Source organism: Salmo salar, chromosome ssa26 (genome assembly GCF_905237065.1).
Source record: "Salmo salar chromosome ssa26, Ssal_v3.1, whole genome shotgun sequence".
NCBI lineage: Eukaryota > Metazoa > Chordata > Actinopteri > Salmoniformes > Salmonidae > Salmo > Salmo salar.
Window position 1 is genome coordinate 44253889 of NC_059467.1, and position 19438 is coordinate 44273326.

Sequence of the window (19438 nt, forward strand, 5' to 3'; positions counted from 1 at the left end):
TACTACTACTACTACTACTACTACCACTACCACCACCACTACTACTACTAATACTACTACTACCACTACCACCACTACTACTACTACCACCACTACTACTACTACTACTACTACTACCACTATCACCACTACTACTACTATTACTACTACTACTACTACTACTAATAATAATAAAAATAATAAAAATAATAAGAATTCTAATACTACTACTACTACTACTACTACTACTACTTCTTCTAATACTACTACTACTACTACTACCACTACCACCACTACTACTACTTATACTAATACTACTACTACTACTACTACTGCAGCTGTGACTTATGATAATGATAATAGTAGCTAAAAGTAGTAATACAATAATAACATACAATTGTGATCATTGCAACTCATTTGTTTGTCATTGTCGTTACAGTACTATTGATGGATATGTGTTTTATTGGTGCATTGATATAGAAGAGTGAAGTGGGTGGTGGGTTGAGCAGGTTGGGAGGAAGGGGCTCTGCTTTAGGGAACACTTTAGTCTGGCTCCTACAGTAAAGGAGACATTACTGCAGAAGAACATGGATACAATTATGATAATTCATCAATTCATTTTGGAATTACTGTAAGACAAGGTTTTGCTTTTGAAGTAGTTTTATTCTTGAAACCAAAAAACAACACTTTGCAAACTAGTTCAATTACTGATTACCAACCACACTTCACACTAAGCCTCACACCAGAGTAGCTAACTAGTGGAGCAATCTATTAGGCTAGTAGCTACTATAGTTTCCCTGTAACAGAGGCTAGTTAGTACAGATATAGGATCTTAATTTGAGCCAGTTTGTTACAGCAGGAAAATAATCCTGCAGCAACAGGAAATATAAATTATTATGATGATTATAATGAATGGGCATTTATGTAGGCGTTGATACATTTTTTGTCTGGGAAAATCAAGACTGACATTTCTAAGTGGAAATTACAAACTTCAGAAGCCTTTTTAAACCTTAGCTTCGCAGCTTGCTCAGACTAGCTCCAATACCGCTAGTGGTGATGCTAACGTACAGTTTCCAAATCAAATTTTATTGGTCACATAAACGTGTTTAGCAGATGTTATTGTGGGTGTAGCGAAATGCTTGTGCTGGTTTCCCATGGTTTCCCATGGTATGGCTGTGATTGCTCAGAAATGCACACTCATCTTTGAGCATAAATTAGCAATGATACAGGAAAAGTGCTTCTCATTTGTTATAACATTATTGATATGGTAGGGAATTCTTGATTGTCAGTACATTCTGCCATTTTTAAGGTAGTCTGTTTCAATTAACCAGATGTTCAAAGATGATGAAACAATAATTCAGTAGGCCATTTGCCTTATTCAGCTGGTGTCCAAATTATTCAGGAAGTCTCACATGAGTTGTAAATGAGTCCATTGGGAAGGCCCAATAGCGACAGACATAAACATAAATGTGTACATTATGCCAGCATACCTTGCTGAATCAGAGATATGGGAAGATTTATGTGATTATAATATATTTTTAGATATTTTGATGAATCATAATTGTGTGCATGAATGTCCAGTCTCTCTAGACATATGAGTGGTTTGTAGTGAAGAGAGGCTGAATCTGCTGTTTAGCCACTTGCGCCCCTAGAAGTAGAAAATAAAGTTAACTAGCTAGCTAGCAGCGCACATGAGATTTGGTTCAGGGTTCGAAGATTACATTGAAATTAATTAAATGATTTTATTAAGACGGAACAGCAAAGACACTTGTTGTGTAAAGATTGCTAAACTGATGTGTCCAACTAATTGTTATGTTATTTTCAACTCTGCTAAGATATCAATGGCAGGGAAAATAAGATGCAGGGAATTACCATAACACCTGGATGCAGGAACCCGGCACAGATTATCATTCAGGAAAAGGAGTTGCAAAGATTGTGGTTTCAATTTGAGCCAATTCACCACCATAAGGTGTCCAGGACACATGCGCATGAAATGATCAATGTACACGATATAAGAGAAACAGATGCATGCTGGGAATAGTATTTCTACTCGCATGGTATTGACATTATTTAATTATTGGATTGTAAGATTGTCTATTCTTAGTGCGTTTTAAGAAAAGAATAGATAGATATATTCTTAGGAAGTGGTAAGTTAACTCATATCATGCTATATCTGTTGTGTCATGAGTGTGTACATTTGCGCATGTGTGTATGTCCCTGTGTGTGTATGTGTGGTAGATTAGGAGAGCTCAGGACAGATTAGTTATTTATAGACACCATGTCCTCTCATCATGGTTCGTGTGGTCAGGTGGAGTTGCGTGAGGAATGTGTACCTAAGGGGGTGGAGTCCCGCGTTGGGATGCATGAGATAGAAACCGATGCGTTGCCATCTTCTCCCTCCCTTCATGTGGACTAACCTACTGAACACAAACTGGTTGAATCAACATCATTCCAACAATAACAGTTGAGGTGATGATGTTGAATCAATGTGTAAAACTGATCAGATTTGCAAAAATTCATCAACGTAAAGGGATGTTGGAATGTTACCCTTTTTTTTCAACACAACTTTTGAGCAAAATCCAAATGACATGGTAAAATGTTTTGGGGAATTCACGTAATTTGACAATTCAATCAAATCTAAATCAAAACTAGACGTCGAAGTGACGTCTGTGCCCAGTGGGAACACGGCTCAGAGATGGTTAACTCCATACCAATAAAGATCAGAGATCACTTATTGCAACAAACCAGACCACCACCAAGGGAAATGTAACACACACAGGAAGTAGTCATATGTAGCTGAATTCTAGAAACGATTTGTAATAATATGCATTACTATCATACACTGAACTACAGCTGTAGGATCTTAATTGGATCACCCTGTTGCATGAGAACTTTCCTGTAATGCAGGTAATGTAAAACTTCTAGTGTATTTGAGGCTTAAAACGTTTGTAATTTGCATTTAAAAATCTCAGACTTGATTTTCACTTATGAAAAATGTATACAAAAATATAAAAATGTCCATTAATTATAATCCACATAATAATTCACCCTTTTGCTGCAGGATTATTTTCAAATTCAAATTAAGATCCCACATCTGTATGATGCTGAACTCTCTGGAACAACTGCATGAGTGTTGCTCACATCTCAAGTCATGAACTGCCACGATGATATGTTTCCTTTGGAAATCTTTTATCCCCTCATTGGACGACCCAAAGATAGATATCAGTGAGACTTCTTTTCATGATGTGTGTTCCAATCCAATATGGCTAATGTAGATAGCAAATGGAAAGAGGCCTGTAAAAGGTGATACATTAAATGTGGGTGACAGAGAAGAGCTGACCCCTGATATAATTTGGGGTGCCTTTAAGGCGTACATTAGGGGAATGATAATCTCATACTCTGCACTATTTTAGGGAAAAAAACATAAATCTTTACAAGGTAAAGAAGATAATACAATTTCAGAACTTACCAAATTAAGCACAAATACAATCTTTTACTTTTGAAGAGAGCCAAAAACTACAGGTAAAATTTAAATTAAGTAAACTACTTAATGGCAAATAAATCTGGAAAACATCTCACAGCTCTCACAAAACAAATATGCTAAACCAGTTATACTTTTAAAAGATACAGATACAAAAGTGGTAATTAGAAATAAACAATGCGATTAATGACAATTTTAATTTTTTTAAGCTTCTATGAACATTTATATAAATCAGAATCAAACAACAATTGGACTAATCGCATATCCTTCTTAGACTCAACAACTCTGAAGCAATTACCAAAACACAAAAAGAATCACTAAAAACAGAGATTACCCAAGAATAAATATTAGATACTGTTAAAACATTCAATAGGAGAAAGGCACCAGGAATGGATGGCTTTCCAATGGAATTCTATTCAACATTTTGGGACAAAGTAGCCCCACTATTTACACAAATGACAACACACGTCACTCAATTCAGTACTTCCTAGTTCCATGTATCAAACAGTTATTTCAGTTATATTAAAACCAGGGAAATGTGGAGAGTCCCCTGCTGATTACAGACCCATAAATGTAATAAATTGTGACAATAAAATAACAACAAAACTTATAAGCAATAGAATGGCAAAAGTCTTAACAGACTTGATACATGTCCATCAAACAGGGCTTATTAAAAATAGACACTTACATTCATCAATAATGGCTGTTGATGCCGAAAGGCTTTCAACCATCTTTAATGGCTTTTTCTATTAAAAACTTTGGAAGCCCCCAACTTTTGAGCTGAAATAAAACATTTAATAAAACCATTGTATAAATGTCCTAAAGCATAAGTATACACAAATAATACATTTTCTGATTGTTTTAGAAAGGGGCACAATGCAGGGATGTCCCATCTCACCCTCCTGTTAGCACTGGCAATTGAACAACTTGTAGAAAGAATTAGACAGGACCCAAATGTAACAGGTATCAATCAGTATGGGTAAACATGAATATAAACTCAACTTATTTGTAGATTATCTACTTATATACCTGACCAATATTGAACACTCAATGCCCCCTTTGCTAAAAAATATTTTCAGAATACTCTAAAATCTCAGGATATCAAATTAAAGTGGGGAAAAATGAAATAATAGGAAAAAGAATAGCTCACAATCTACAGCAATCATTTTAAGTGGACTACCAAAAATATTTAATATTTAGGATGCTTAACTCATAAGAGTCTAAGCGGGGGGGTGTTCTAGTAAGCTACATTCAATTGTTTTAAGGAGGTCATACCAAGGATCATTTTGCTATTTGATTTTGAAATTTTAGACGCTTTGAAGCATAAATAACAAACAATATTAGCCCATACAAACGCATTGAATAACAGATTCACTACATGGAACAACAGATAGTCCCCAAAAATCTTGAGGAAGTTTGTTCTAAAGTGTCTGTCCTATATCTGAGAGATATAAGAAAGATCAGGAAACATATACATATTTTTTATTTTATAGGTATTTAACCCTTTATTTTTGGCACTAAACACTCTCCATATATACTTCCATTAATTTTTCAACTGGTACCGGGGGACCTTCAGACAAGTCTTGTGAGGCCTGTGGGCGTCCTAGAGCAAAATAACCGATATTCTTCCACATGTTTTTCTACATGTTGTTACGTCACAGCCTTATTCTAAAATGCATTCAAATTTTTTTAAACTACACACAATACCTCATAATGACAAAGCAAAAACAGGTTTTTAGAAAATGTTGCAAATGTATTAAAAAGAAAAAACAGAAATACCTTATTTACGTAAGTATTTAGACCCTTTGCTATAAGACTCGAAATTGAGTTCAGGTGCATCCTGTTTCCATTGATCATCCTTGAGATGTTTCTGCAACTTGGTTGGAGTCCACCTTTGGTAAATACAATTGATTGGACATGATTTGGAAAGGCACACACCTGTCTATATAAGGTCCTACAGTTGACAGTGCATGTCAGAGCAAAAAACAAGCCATGAGGTCGAAGGAATTGTCCGTAGAGCTCAGAGACAGGATTGTGTCGAGGCACAGACCTGGGGAAGGGTCCCAAAACATTTCTGCAGCATTGAAGGTTCCCAAGAACACAGTGGCCTCCATCATTCTTAAATGGAAGAAGTTTGGAACCACTAAGACTCTTCCTAGAGCTGGACTCCCAGCCAAGCTGAGCAATCGGAGGAGAAGGGCTTTGGTCAGGGAGGTGACAAAGAACCCGATGGGACAACCATCTCTGCAGCACTCCACCAATAAGGCCTTTATGTTACAGTGGCCAGACAGAAGCCATTCCTCAGTAAAAGGCACATGACAGCCCGCTTGGAGTTTGCCAAAAGGCACCTAAAGGACTCTCAGACCATGAGAATCAAGATTTTCTGGTCTGATGTAACCAAAATTCAACTCCTTGGCCAGATTGCCAAGCTTCATGTCTGTTTTTGCTTTGTCATTATGGGGTATTGTGTGTAGATTATTCAATCTATTTTAGAATAAGGATGTAATGTAACAAAATGTGGAAACCATGAAGGGGTCTGAATACTTTTCCGAATGCACTGTACGTGTTTGTTTGTGTCTCACCTCATATTATTGTGTAGCCTAAACTGTTTGGACGCTACAGACAGAAGTTGGCAGATCGGCTGCACCAACTTCAGACGAGTCCCAAGACACTTGTGAGGGCAGTAGAGCAAAACGGAGAACACCACCGCATGTTTGTGAGTCTCATCAAATAGTAATATTAGTTTTCTATGACAAACTGTTCGGACGGTACAGACAATTTTGTGAGAAGACCGATTTTCAGGATGTCTCATGGTCTGACAAACATTGATCTAGCTCTGTCACCTTTCACCGGGGGTGAGGACATTGGCCTTAGTTAAACAAGGACAAGGATTCTATATGGAACCTTTTTCATCCTTCTCTAAGAAAGGGTTCTAAAAGGCTTCTTTGTATGGAGAAAATGTTCTACCTGGAATGAGGGTTCTTCTAAACTTCAAGGACAAGCCGAAGAACCCTTTATTGTTCTAGATCCTTTGTTCTAAAAGTGTGAGTTGAAAGAGCCCATCTTGTCCGATTCATTACTACTCAAACTTCCCTCTCCTCTTTATTTACATCAGGGTTGGCTATACAACGCACATGTCTCTTCAATGCAACAGCCAAGTGTTCCTTTTCTTGAGCACTTGGCTTGCAGGCTTGCATTGATTGTTTGAGAATCTCGTGCGTCTTTATCTCGCCTCACATCCAAGGGAAAAGCATTACTGCGCATGCTTTAAGGACGGATTAGACAGGTAGAGAAGGAGAAAGAGGAGGGCACCAAGGATTTCACTCGCTGCTTACAATTAAGCTGAACGTGGAGCCCACAGTCCAGCCTGCAGGTTGGTCACTTCAGGTCTACACACATGCTTGGATGAGTCGACTTCAGTGACTGCGGATACCATTCTTAGTCTTCCATGGGCATTGCTGATTATTCATTGTATTTCGATTGGATGCTGAGAAGGTGCTGCTGGCTTTCTTCTTGAGATCTACTCCCGCATAGCCTCCAGATTTCTACGTTCCCTTATTTAAGGGGCAAGGGGGGACCTTCATACGTTTGTGGATCTTCACTGAATCTCCAAGATGGATAGACCGTGAATTTCCCTTACTTTCTTTGACTCTATCCTTGCAGCCCATGGCTGACTGAGTAGTGACTCTTTAGTACGTCCCTTTCCATTCCAAATTCCAGACAACAACTACAGGTAAGCTAAATGTAAAGGTTTTAAATGAATATGAAAGGTTTGAAACATTTTCTTGAAGTGTTCCAGAATGTTTCTCTTCAAGCCTTCTACATTCTACTTTTACCGTGCTGTGTTTATTTTACCGCTACTAGGCAGTTGCTGTCAAGGATTTTTGAAGGCATGATTGAAAGTTTGCATCTCACAGTATTATGCTACAGTATTGTTGAGTAGAATTTCCTCATCACAGTATTATGCTACAGTGTTGTTGTTGTCCCCTGACGCAAAAAGGGAAAATGCTCCGGCGTCTGTGACTTGTCTGATCATTCTTCATTTATTGTCATTTGACCTTTGGGAATCAGAGGTCATCCCTTTCTGGTGAGAGAGCTGAGACACTCTCCCCTTTGACCTCATCTGCACCAACCCAGCCAGGTGGCCTTGAGAACCATCCAGCTCAATGAGATGTACCCTATCTAATGAGACACATAATGACATTAGCAAATCGTATGTGCCCTGGATCCTGATTCAAGTGCTTCACAATTGCTACAATCAGGCTGCAGTTGACTGTAGCGATATATTGTTTAGGCTTTGAACGTAAAAGCTTTTGGTACTGATGCACCATAGAGCAGATAGGCAGTATGGATGACTCTTGGTGAGGGGACCATTTCTTGCCAAAGAGCTGTGTGAAGAATTGTGTTTTTTAAATATGTGATTTCATTTGTATGTGTTGTGAATCTCTATTCCTGAATCTGTGAATCAAACAGTAATCCCTTGCTCAAGACTGTCTAATCGCAGCTTGGCACACCTTGACAGTTCCTGGGTCACCCCTGACAGGTTATGTAACTAAACCACTGGTGTGCTTGACAGGCTAATTTTGTCAGCCTTAACAGGCTTATGTCCGGGCACTGTGTGTCAGACAGCCTCTGATTGATTTGCCAGTCACAACCTATTAACTGCCTCACCGTCACGTCTTTGGTTATGTGGATGTAAACAGTATGCAATTCAAACAGTTACTCCAGTTACAAATTCACTCAATATGGTTTTAGAAACAGGGAATTTCACCAAACCTCAATTATCCTCTCAATCCGAGAGATTTTTTGTCAGTGAGTACAGGGCTGTTCAGGGGAGCAACATTTTTAGGACAGTGTAACAGTGTAGCAGGGGGACCCAGCAGAAAGCCCCATCTCAGGAAATGGACGGTACTGACAGTGAGTGTTAGTGTAAATATGAAACAATATGGGACAGGTGAACAACACACGGAGAGATGTGATTTAAATGATGCTAGGAGTAGGACGGTCGGGGACCTTTAAGTTGAAGAGCTTTTAAGCCAGACCACAACAAAGCCGGGAGACTTGTTGCTGCGTTGACGTGATGAGGCGATTAGGTAGAGAGATGGAGGGAGGAGTGTGAGGAGTGTAAGATGGGGGCATGACCTGAAAGTGAAGACTTCCATCTCAGAGGAATAAGATTACGAAGAAGCTCCATTCACTGGAAAATCACTGCATCCTCAGACTGGCCCAGATCAGAGGGCAGAGATAACAGAGGTTAAGTTTAAGTCAGTTGCTGTCGACAGACACTGGACACACACACATACTGTACTAACACACAAGTCATGGTGGGCTCCCGAGTGGCGCAACAGTCTAAGGCACTGCATCTCAGTGCAATCGGCTTCACTACAGTCCCTGGTTCGAATCCAGGCTGCATCATATCTAGCCTTGATAGGGAGTCCCATAGGGCGGCGCCCAATTGGCCGAGGTAGGCCATCATTGTAAATAAGAAATTCTTCTTAACTGACTTGCCTAGTTAAGTAAAAATTTTAAATAAATAACTGGTGTGCTTTGAAACAAAGATATCAGGTAGCAAGCCCCAAGATACACTCTTAGAAAAGAAGGTGTCACACCTTGAATTGTCCCATTAGGTGAACCCTCTAAAAATAACTCTTTTTTCAAGTGGAACCCTTTCACTAATACGAGGGGCTACGTCAGTAGTATTCAAAGTCGGGGCAAATGGGGAATTGCAGTGGGTGTCACCCTCCCAAAATAATACAACAAATAAGAGTATAGATAATTGTTTTTGACAATATACAAATGTTTTGGAAAATATAATTAGAATGATTTACATACTCACATCTCCCATGTCTCTCTCTCTACCCACTCGTTCAGTCTCCTCTCCCTCATACATCTTTGTGATAGTATGAATACACTATCATTCTGTTTGCCATCAGTTCCTGAGCCATTATTACAAACGGACAAGAAGCCACATCAAACCCTTATGGTGTGCTGCATCAGTGACCTTTTCACTGGAGCAAATATGGTAATACCTGTTGACACAGCTAGGCATTATGGGTCAAGGAGGAGTAAATTAATAAACCTCCTCTCTATCTCTCTCTCTCTCTCTAGTGCCAACACAATGCAGAGGCAAGTGGAGGTCAGAATGCATGAAAGCCATTTGGAGCCCATCGTGGAGCCTCCTCAGCCTATGTGTTGGGGAATATGCAGCAAAATCATGAATAACTTGGTCCTTTTCCTCACCGTCCTTGGTAAGTTAGTCTGTCGTATAGATGTGTCTGGTTGTTACTGTCTTGGTAAGTTAGCCTGTCATATAGATATGTCTGCTTGTTACTGTCTTGGTAAGTTAGCCTGTTGCATAGATGTGTCTGCTTGTTACTGTCTTGGTAAGTTAGCCTGTCGTTTAGAGGTGACTGGTTGTTACTGTCTTGTTAAGTTAGCCTGTCATTTAGATGTGTCTGGTTGTTACTGTCTTGGTAAGTTAGTCTGTCGTTTACATGTGTCTGGTTGTTACTGTCTTGGTAAGTTAGTCTGTCATATAGTTGTTACTGTCTTGGTAAGTTAGCCTGTCATTTAGATGTATCTGGTTGTTACTGTCTTGGTAAGTTAGCCTGTTGCATAGATGTGTCGGCTTGTTACTGTCTTGGTAAGTTAGCCTGTCGTATAGATGTTACTGTCTTGGTAAGTTAGCCAGTCGTATAGATGTTACTGTCTTGGTAAGTTAGCCAGTCTTATAGATGTTACTGTCTTGGTAAGTTAGCCTGTCGTATAGATGTTACTGTCTTGGTAAGTTAGCCAGTCGTTTAGAGGTGACTGGTTGTTACTGTCTTGTTAAGTTTGCTTGTTGTTTAAATGTGTCTGTGGTTGATACTGTCTTGGTAAGTTAGCCTATTGTTTACATGTGTCTGGTTGTTACAGTCTTGGTAAGTTAGTCTGTCATATAGATGTTACTGTCTTGGTAAGTTAGCCTGTTGTTTAGAGGTGACTGGTTGTTACTGTCTTGGTAAGTTAGCCTGTCATTTAGATGTATCTGGTTGTTACTGTCTTGGTAAATTAGTCTGTCATTTAGATTTGTCTGGTTGTTACTGTCTTGGTAAGTTAGCCTGTCGTATAGATGTTACTGTCTTGGTAAGTTAGCCTGTTGTTTAGATGTGTCTGGTTGTTACTGTCTTGGTAAGTTAGCCTGTTGTTTAGATTTGTCTGGTTGTTACTGTCTTGGTAAGTTAGCCTGTTGTATAGATGTTACTCTCTTGGTAAGTTAGCCAGTCGTTTAGAGGTGTCTGGTTGTTACTGTCTTGGTAAGTTAGCCTGTTATTTAGATTTGTCTGGTTGTTACTGTCTTGGTAAGTTAACCTGTTGTTTAGATGTGTATAATTTCAGTCAGTAGTTTTGATACTAATGCTAATGAGCCAAAATGGGTTCCTGAAAATTGTGAGCAATTGTGTACTACGTCATCTATTTTGTATGTTAAGTTACAAATAGCAAGTTTTATATGTATTTTCGTTTTTTGCAACTCATATTTTATGTTACAAATTCAAATTCGTACAATATGTTACAAATTAGTAAGCTCTTAAGATCCCGGATTGCTTCTTTAACAATGAAAAGTGTGGGGTTTGATATCATTTAGTTTTTCTATCATTTCGTTTTTTTGCACCTCCCAGCCCTCACAGTGAATAAGGTTGCCTAAAACTTGTGGGTGAAAGTGTAGCGAGAGCCGAGGTAGAGCTTGTTGTGTTCAGGGTATAAACACCAGCTGATGTGCATGAATACAAATAGCCCGGTGTGTGTAAACGGTGGTTGTAAATAATGCAACAGAAAACCAATGAGAGGTCCAGTTGATATGACTGGGGGTTCTCTCTCTGTGTTCTAGGTGTGATCACTGGCTCTGTTTCTGGAATACTACTGCGTCCCATGTCGCCGCTCCCCCCTGATGTGATCATGATCATCTCGTTCCCAGGAGACATCCTGATGAGGATGCTGAAGATGCTCATCCTGCCCCTGATCATCTCCAGTCTCATCACAGGTGGGAGACCAGAACCCTGCCATTATATGTATTTATTACGGATCTCCATTAGTTCCTGCCAAGGCAGCAGCTACTCTTCCTGGGGTTTATTATGGATCCCCATTAGTTCCTGCCAAGGCAGCAGCTACTCTTCCTGGGGTTTATTTATGGCTCCCCATTAGTTCCTGCCAAGGCAGCAGGTACTCTTTCTGGGGTTTATTATGGCTCCCCATTAGTTCCTGCCAAGGCAGCAGGTACTCTTCCTGGGGTTTATTATGGCTCCCCATTAGTTCCTGCCAAGGCAGCAGGTACTCTTTCTGGGGTTTATTATGGATCCCCATTAGTTCCTGCCAAGGCAGCAGGTACTCTTCCTGGGGTTTATTATTGATCCCCATTAGTTCCTGCCAAGGCAGCAGGTACTCTTCCTGGGGTTTATTATTGATCCCCATTAGTTCCTGCCAAGGCAACAGGTACTCTTCCTGGGGTCCAAACACATTTAGGCACTTACATCACACATAAAACTACAGATAAAACGCTACATCATATAACATTAGTACACCACTACATATCTACAATACAAAATGTATAATATCACCATACAACAATATGACAATGTACTACAGTATACGTGTGTGTAGAGTGCGTTTGCTAGCGTGTGTCTGTACTAGCACTAGAGGCATTGTACGTTAGAGTGTTATTATAGCATTTATCCACAGGAGGTTGGTGGCACCTTAATTGGGGAGGACGGGCTCGTGGTAATGACTGGAGCGGAATCAGTGGAATGATATCAAATACATCAAACACCTGTTTGATGCCATTCCATTTCCTCTGTTCCATGACATTATTATGAGCTGTCCTCCCCTCAGCAGCCTCCACTGCATTTATCACTAGACTATCTGGAATTCATAACTTCTGTAGTTTACGTAACCGGTTGTTGAACTGCGGGCCTCTCTCACCTCTCTCCCACTCCAGGACTGGCAGGGTTGGATGCCAAGTCCAGTGGCCGCCTGGGCACCCGAGCCATGGTGTACTACATGTCCACCACAGTCATCGCTGCCGCTCTGGGTGTCATTCTGGTGCTGCTCATCCACCCAGGTAACCCCAAGCTGAAGTCCAACCTCGGGCCTGGCAAGAAGAACGACGACGTCTCCAGTCTGGATGCCTTCTTCGATCTAATTCGAAACCTTTTCCCAGAAAACCTGGTTCAGGCCTGCTTCCAGCAGATCCAGACAGTCACCACAAAAGTCCCCGTACCTACCAACAGGACCAGGGGTCCACCACAGTTTACCATCAAAAGGGGTCTTCAGTACAAGAGTGGGATGAATGTGCTAGGTTGGTACACTTACTAGAAAACATGCTCAACTCTTAACTGGAATGAATGATTGTCTTAGCAGTCCAAATAACTGATTTGACACTGTTTGCCTCCTTTTGAAACTGTAGGTTTGATCGGTTTCTTTGTGGCTTTCGGGATAATCATGGGGAAGATGGGAGACAAGGCCAAGCTCATGCTGGAGTTTTTTAACGTTCTCAACGAGATCGTCATGAGGATTGTTGGCATGATTATGTGGTAAGTCTCATCCTCTCTAGAGTTATATTCTATATTCCCCCCTAAAATAACAGGCATTCTAGGAAGTCCACTCTAGTCACTGTGGCCAAAGGAGAAAAGTGTTATTTATTACAGGAAATTAGCCCCCAATGTACATGTTTGCCCCAATATTCCCAATTAGATACTACTATTTACCTTTCATTAGTGTTACCAAACTGCAAAACTAATCTCACCAAGGTCTCTCTCAGGTATTCCCCTTTCGGTATCGCCTGTCTCATCTGTGGGAAGATCATCTCAATCGATGATCTGGAAATGGTTGCCAGGCAACTGGGAATGTACATGGTGACCGTGATCGTGGGCCTTGTCATCCACGGTGCCATATTTCTACCGCTAATATACTTAGTCATCGTGAAGAAAAACCCCTATGTCTTCTTCATGGGAATCTTCCAGGCCTGGGTCACCGCTATTGGGACAGCATCTAGGTACAAGACCCAAACCTATTCTCTAACCTATTCGCGTCTTCTCTGTCACACTCCCTTTTCCCTCTGTCATACTTATTATAGCCTTTCCCAGAACCCATTCTAGAACCCATTCTAGAACCCATTCTAGAACCCATTCTGCTTGTTTACGATAAGACAGACAAAACAAGATGCCGTTACCTTACTTGCTTTGTCTCCAATCTACAGATAAACTAAAAACAAGATTGCTATTCGTGGCTGCATACAGCGCAAAGTTGCTTTCAAAGACTAAAAACCTTAACTTAGTTTAGGATAAAATGTTAATTTATATTAAGGACTCTGCTTTACCCAACCTATTTGATAGATTGTATGACAGAGTAGGTTTTGAGCCACAGCCGAAGCTCACACTGAGATGATAACAGCAACAGAGATGTGGTTCATGCCCTAGAGGGGTGTCCACATTTCACGGATCGTCTGATACCTTCATGCATGACACCAGCTTTGTAGAGCTTAGCTACCACAATGTAGTTAGACTCTTGTCGACTAATCTTCCTGCTTAAAGTAAGACCCTTTAAAATTCACCCTTTGAGAGAACACAATGCTCAATGCATAATACACATATTATGTAAATTCAGTGTTTAATACAATTCCAAGTCTTGTGATATGTACTAAGTACACGTTTTGTACCCGTCTCTCAGCGCTGGTACCCTGCCAGTCACATTCCGCTGTCTAGAGGAGAACTTGGGCATCGATAAGCGAGTGACGCGATTCGTGCTCCCCGTGGGCGCCACTATCAACATGGACGGCACTGCGCTTTACGAGGCTGTGGCAGCCATCTTCATCGCCCAGATGAACAACATCGACCTCGACTACGGCCAGATCGTCACTGTCAGGTAGGACACTTCTAATCCTACATAACCAGGGCCCTGTGTTTTGGACTATCATGTCACATGACCTAGGATTTCATCTTTATTTTAAGCCTTTTCCAGACATTAGATTTACACCAAAAATAAAAGCAATTATCTGAGCATAGTGCTGGAACATGGTGCTGGAGGACGGTACTGGAGAATGGTGCTGGAGGATTATGCTGGAGCATGGTGCTGGAGGATGGTGCTGGCCCATCTGACATAATAAGAAAAGGGACCGTTTGTTGAAAACCCTTTAAATAAAGGTTCAAATTCAGGTCATGTGACATGATTGTTCAAAACAAGGTGCCCTATACATGACGTATTGACCTTGACAAAAACATTAATTCATGTACCTACAATATAAGGTTGAAATGAATGTATGTGTAATTGACTGAGATCTCTCATCCTGACTGTAGCCTGACAGCTACCTTGGCCAGTGTGTAATTGACTGAGATCTCTCATCCTGACTGTAGCCTGACAGCTACCTTGGCCAGTGTGGGAGCGGCCAGTATCCCCAGTGCTGGATTGGTGACCATGCTACTGATCCTAACAGCCGTTGGGTTACCCACCCAAGACATCAGTCTGTTGGTGGCTGTTGACTGGCTGCTGTGAGTACTCAATCTTGTGCTTGTACCTGCATTCACACGTACAGAGAATGTTTCCACACACACACAATATCTTCTTGTTACCTCAGGATAAAACTCTGGTCTCCCTCAAAATATTGTCCTCAGCTTTGTTCCCCCGAGAGATTACCTTCTGCACTTGTCTGTCTCTGTGTCTGCCTCCCCACCCTAAAAAATCCAGGGATCGGTTCCGAACCTCCGTCAACGTGGTTGGGGACTCCTACGGGGCGGGGATCGTTTACCACCTATCCAAAGATGAGCTCGACGCGTTTGACGCCGCACAAAAAGTTGATGAATTTGAGTTGACAAAGTCCCAATCCTTCTTCGAGAACAACACCAACCAGTGTGTTTACGCTGCAGCCCACAGCACAGTCATGATAGATGATTGCAAGGTACATTTCATCTTTAAGGATATAGAGACGTGCATGTAGCCTTCCCCCGTAATTGCTGCTTTTTCTTCTCTTGTCATTTGGTATGTCGACATGATGTCACCTTATACAGTTATTTTGGAGAAAACAATATTACAAGGTGGAGAAAGTAAATAAATATGATATTATATTTATTTACTAACTCACTAATTATATGGAAAAGCAGTTTTTGTGATACCTGTGTACTTTTGATCGACAGTTTACTATCATTCTGATGTTATGTTTTTGACACAATTTTTCTTTTGAAAACATTTTTCCGCACTTTACTTTTCTTCCTATGTCTTGTATTAATTTGTGACATGAGTGGGATTATTTTTCTTAATTGGACATGTATTTGTGGCAGCCCTGCTTACATGATTCGATTCAGTTTTAGGGCACATTTTTAAATCAACATTGTATGGCTAGTGGTACACATGAAGACTGCTATTTCATCATGTTTATCCAGACAGTGGCAGACATATTATGGACCTGTCAAAAATCCTTCTTTCTACTGTAGCTAGCTATTTTTTAGACCAAAAACTCAATGAAAAGTCCATGCTCTTATTTTCAGAGCATTTTACTGATCCATTTTTCATGGATCATTGTTCTATTGCTTTGCTTGCATGGGACAATTACTAATCCCTGTTTTATACTGTTATTTAGTTGTTTTCTTACAATCGATTTATTCAACATTATTGTACCGGTAATTCTGTTGGGCAGAGAATCCATAAAATACATGGCCAAGATAGAAAACAAAACTGACTCATCAATGTTTTACATTCTCCTGTCAGTGAGAAAACACATTTCAATCCATCTTCTGTATCTACTGTCGCTTCAGTATTCAGAGAGGATTCAATCTATCTTCTGTACCTGCTGTCGCTTCAGTATTCAGAGAGGATTCAATCTATCTTCTGTACCTGCTATCGCTTCAGTATTCAGAGAATATTCTTTCTTTTCTTTTCTTTTCTTTCTATTGGGACCAAATTTGCGGGAATCCCAGTAAATTCAACCATTTCAACCAAAATTCAACCGACCAACCAACCAAATTCAACCAAAAGGATGGCCTGCAAGTATTACCCCCTTGGTTTCTCTGCTCAAACCCTTTGACAGCTTCAATATGACTGTGCCTTGGTCTTACAGTTAGATGTCCCTGGTAATTGCTTGCAGGTATCCATGGGCAATGGAAACGGCCACCCCAACGGCCACCCCAACACTGCAGATTTCTCTCTTGTTGAGGAGGAACCATGGAAACGAGAGTAAAGCAGCACCCTGCTCCGACCTCATCCTGACTTCCACAAGCTTCCCTTCCTGACCAAAATAAAGAACGTAACCACACTTAGCCCTGTAATCACATCAGTCTTACTTCCTGTGGTCTGTCTATGGTCAGTTCATTGACTATGGGATGAAGCTCCCCTCCCACAAAACAACGTAGGTACCAATCCACTTGTACCTATCTTAAACAATTAGATTAGGACTTCCAAATGACATTGCTTAAGCTGTGCTGGTGCTTTTTAAGGCATTGTTTAGTATAATGGATCCATTCTGGTGGCTGTATTCTGAACCTGTTTAGTATAATGGATCCATTCTGGTGGCTGCATTCTGAACCTGTTTAGTATAATGGATCCATTCTGGTGGCTGCATTCTGAACCTGTTTAGTATAATGGATCCATTCTGGTGGCTGTATTCTGAACCTGTTTAGTATAATGGATCCATTCTGGTGGCTGCATTCTGAACCTGTTTAGTATAATGGATCCATTCTGGTGGCTGTATTCTGAACCTGTTTCGTATAATGGATCCATTCTGGTGGCTGTATTCTGAACCTGTTTAGTATAATGGATCCATTCTGGTGGCTGTATTCTGAACCTGTTTAGTATAATGGATCCATTCTGGTGGCTGTATTCTGAACCTGTTTAGTATAATGGATCCATTCTGGTGGCTGTATTCTGAACCTGTTTAGTATAATGGATCCATTCTGGTGGCTGTATTCTGAACCTGTTTAGTATAATGGATCCATTCTGGTGGCTGTATTCTGAACCTGTTTAGTATAATGGATCCATTCTGGTGGCTGTATTCTGAACCTGTTTAGTATAATGGATCCATTCTGGTGGCTGTATTCTGAACCTGTTTAGTATAATGGATCCATTCTGGTGGCTGTATTCTGAACCTGTTTAGTATAATGGATCCATTCTGGTGGCTGTATTCTGAACCTGTTTAGTATAATGGATCCATTCTGGTGGCTGTATTCTGAACCTGTTTAGTATAATGGATCCATTCTGGTGGCTGTATTCTGAACCTGTTTAGTATAATGGATCCATTCTGGTGGCTGTATTCTGAACCTTACTCGACACTGCATGTTCTCTGATATACGCAATGCAGCACTTTTGTTGCTGCACATCCTTTTTGGGGAAAAAGCAATCCTTCTGTCTGTTTTATGTATAAAAAATGTAGGGGTTTTGTTAGCGCCAGAGGCAGTTCAGAGAATGTGTGCTTATGGGATGTGGCCTTGCCAGTTGTATACAAGGACCAGTTGAGGAGTGTTATGATGAGAAGCCCCTCCTTGGAGAAGCCTTCTGTCAGTCAATACTATTCCTATTCCTGACCCTGCACAACCTTATAACAATGTTCCAGAAATGCTTGATGTTCCAGGGATTGCTAGATATTCAGTGGTGGTCGATTCACTTTTCTTTGGTTTCCAGAGTGGCTTTGACGCTTTCTAAAACCTGCTGCCTTCTAATAGCACTAAGAAGAAAATAACTTAAAGAGCCTTGGTAATGCACATTTTCTTAAAAATTAAAAAAATTGCAAAAACACCAAGGCAAACACTGAACTATCTCAAAAAGCCCTTGACTTTACTACTGCCTCTTGTTGCAGTCAACCAATAGCAGCAAACAGGTTCTGAAATCGTTAACGTAACAACATCCTGCAGCAAAGGGAAGCAGAATGTTGACCATGTGGCTCCCCCTTGTGACAGAATAAAAACAAGTGTTGGGTGTGTTGAAGGAGCTCCAATACCTTTGACTTAGAGGATTAAACTCTGGCATCGGCACACATGATCAGCCTCTAAGCACTGGAGCTTACCTCTGGACTTAACAGCACTAAATGCCTCCAAATGCGGCTGCTACGTATTTATAGACAGACAACGACGCAAGGTGCATATGGACAGCATTAACAAGACATGTGCAGAGGCAGGCAGAGGATTTCATGTGTTCCCTCCCCTGGCTGTAAGAGGACAAACACACCAACAATCAATATATTCTGTGTGTGTGTGTGTGTGTGTGTGTGTGTGTGTGTGTGTGTGTGTGTGTGTGTGTGTGTGTGTGTGTGTGTGTGTGTGTGTGTGTGTGTGTGTGTGTGTGTGTGTGTGTGTGTGTGTGTGTGTGTGTGTGTGTCTCTGTATATAACGTATTCGTGCATTTGAGTGTGTGTGAATGTGTGTGTCAAAGACAGAGTGAGAAAGATAAAGAGAGAACAAAAGACACAGTAAGAGATGGTAGAGAGAGAGAGTAAGAGATGGTAGAGAGAGAGAGTAAGAGATGGTAGAGAGAGAGAGTAAGAGATGGTAGAGAGAGTAAGATATGGTAGAGAGAGAGAGTAAGAGATGAGAGAGAGAGTAAGAGATGGTAGAGAGAGAGAGTAAGAGATGGTAGAGAGAGAGTAAGAGATGGTAGAGAGAGAGTAAGAGATGGTAGAGAGAGAGAGTAAGAGATGGTAGAGAGAGAGTAAGAGATGGTAGAGAGAGAGTAAGAGATGGTAGAGAGAGAGTAAGAGATGGTAGAGAGAGAGAGTAAGAGATGGTAGAGAGAGAGAGTAAGAGATGGTAGAGAGAGAGTAAGAGATGGTAGAGAGAGAGAGTAAGAGTTGGTAGAGAGAGAGTAAGAGATGGTAGAGAGAGAGTAAGAGATGGTAGAGAGAGAGAGTAAGAGATGGTAGAGAGAGAGAGTAAGAGATGGTAGAGAGAGAGTAAGAGATGGTAGAGAGAGAGTAAGAGATGGTAGAGAGAGAGAGTAAGAGATGGTAGAGAGAGAGAGTAAGAGATG

General features: G+C 40.7%; 1 protein-coding gene across 2 annotated transcripts; it reads left to right on the forward strand.

Annotated features, from left to right (window-relative positions):
- Window positions 1-6800: 6800 nt before the first annotated feature.
- Window positions 6801-18719, forward strand: slc1a2a (solute carrier family 1 member 2a). 2 transcript variants are annotated; one of them, XM_045708953.1, is made up of 10 exons: window positions 6801-7193; window positions 9569-9708; window positions 11328-11480; window positions 12432-12791; window positions 12900-13026; window positions 13254-13487; window positions 14162-14356; window positions 14845-14979; window positions 15176-15386; window positions 16402-18719. In XM_045708953.1, the coding sequence occupies exons 2-10, from the start codon at window positions 9579-9581 to the stop codon at window positions 16402-16404; spliced, it is 1548 nt and encodes a 515-aa protein (XP_045564909.1). In that variant the 5' UTR covers window positions 6801-7193; window positions 9569-9578; the 3' UTR covers window positions 16405-18719. The 2 variants fall into 2 exon arrangements, with proteins under 2 accessions (XP_045564909.1, XP_045564908.1); XM_045708952.1 differs by having other exon boundaries at window positions 16569-18719.
- The last annotated feature ends 719 nt before the right edge of the window (window positions 18720-19438 follow it).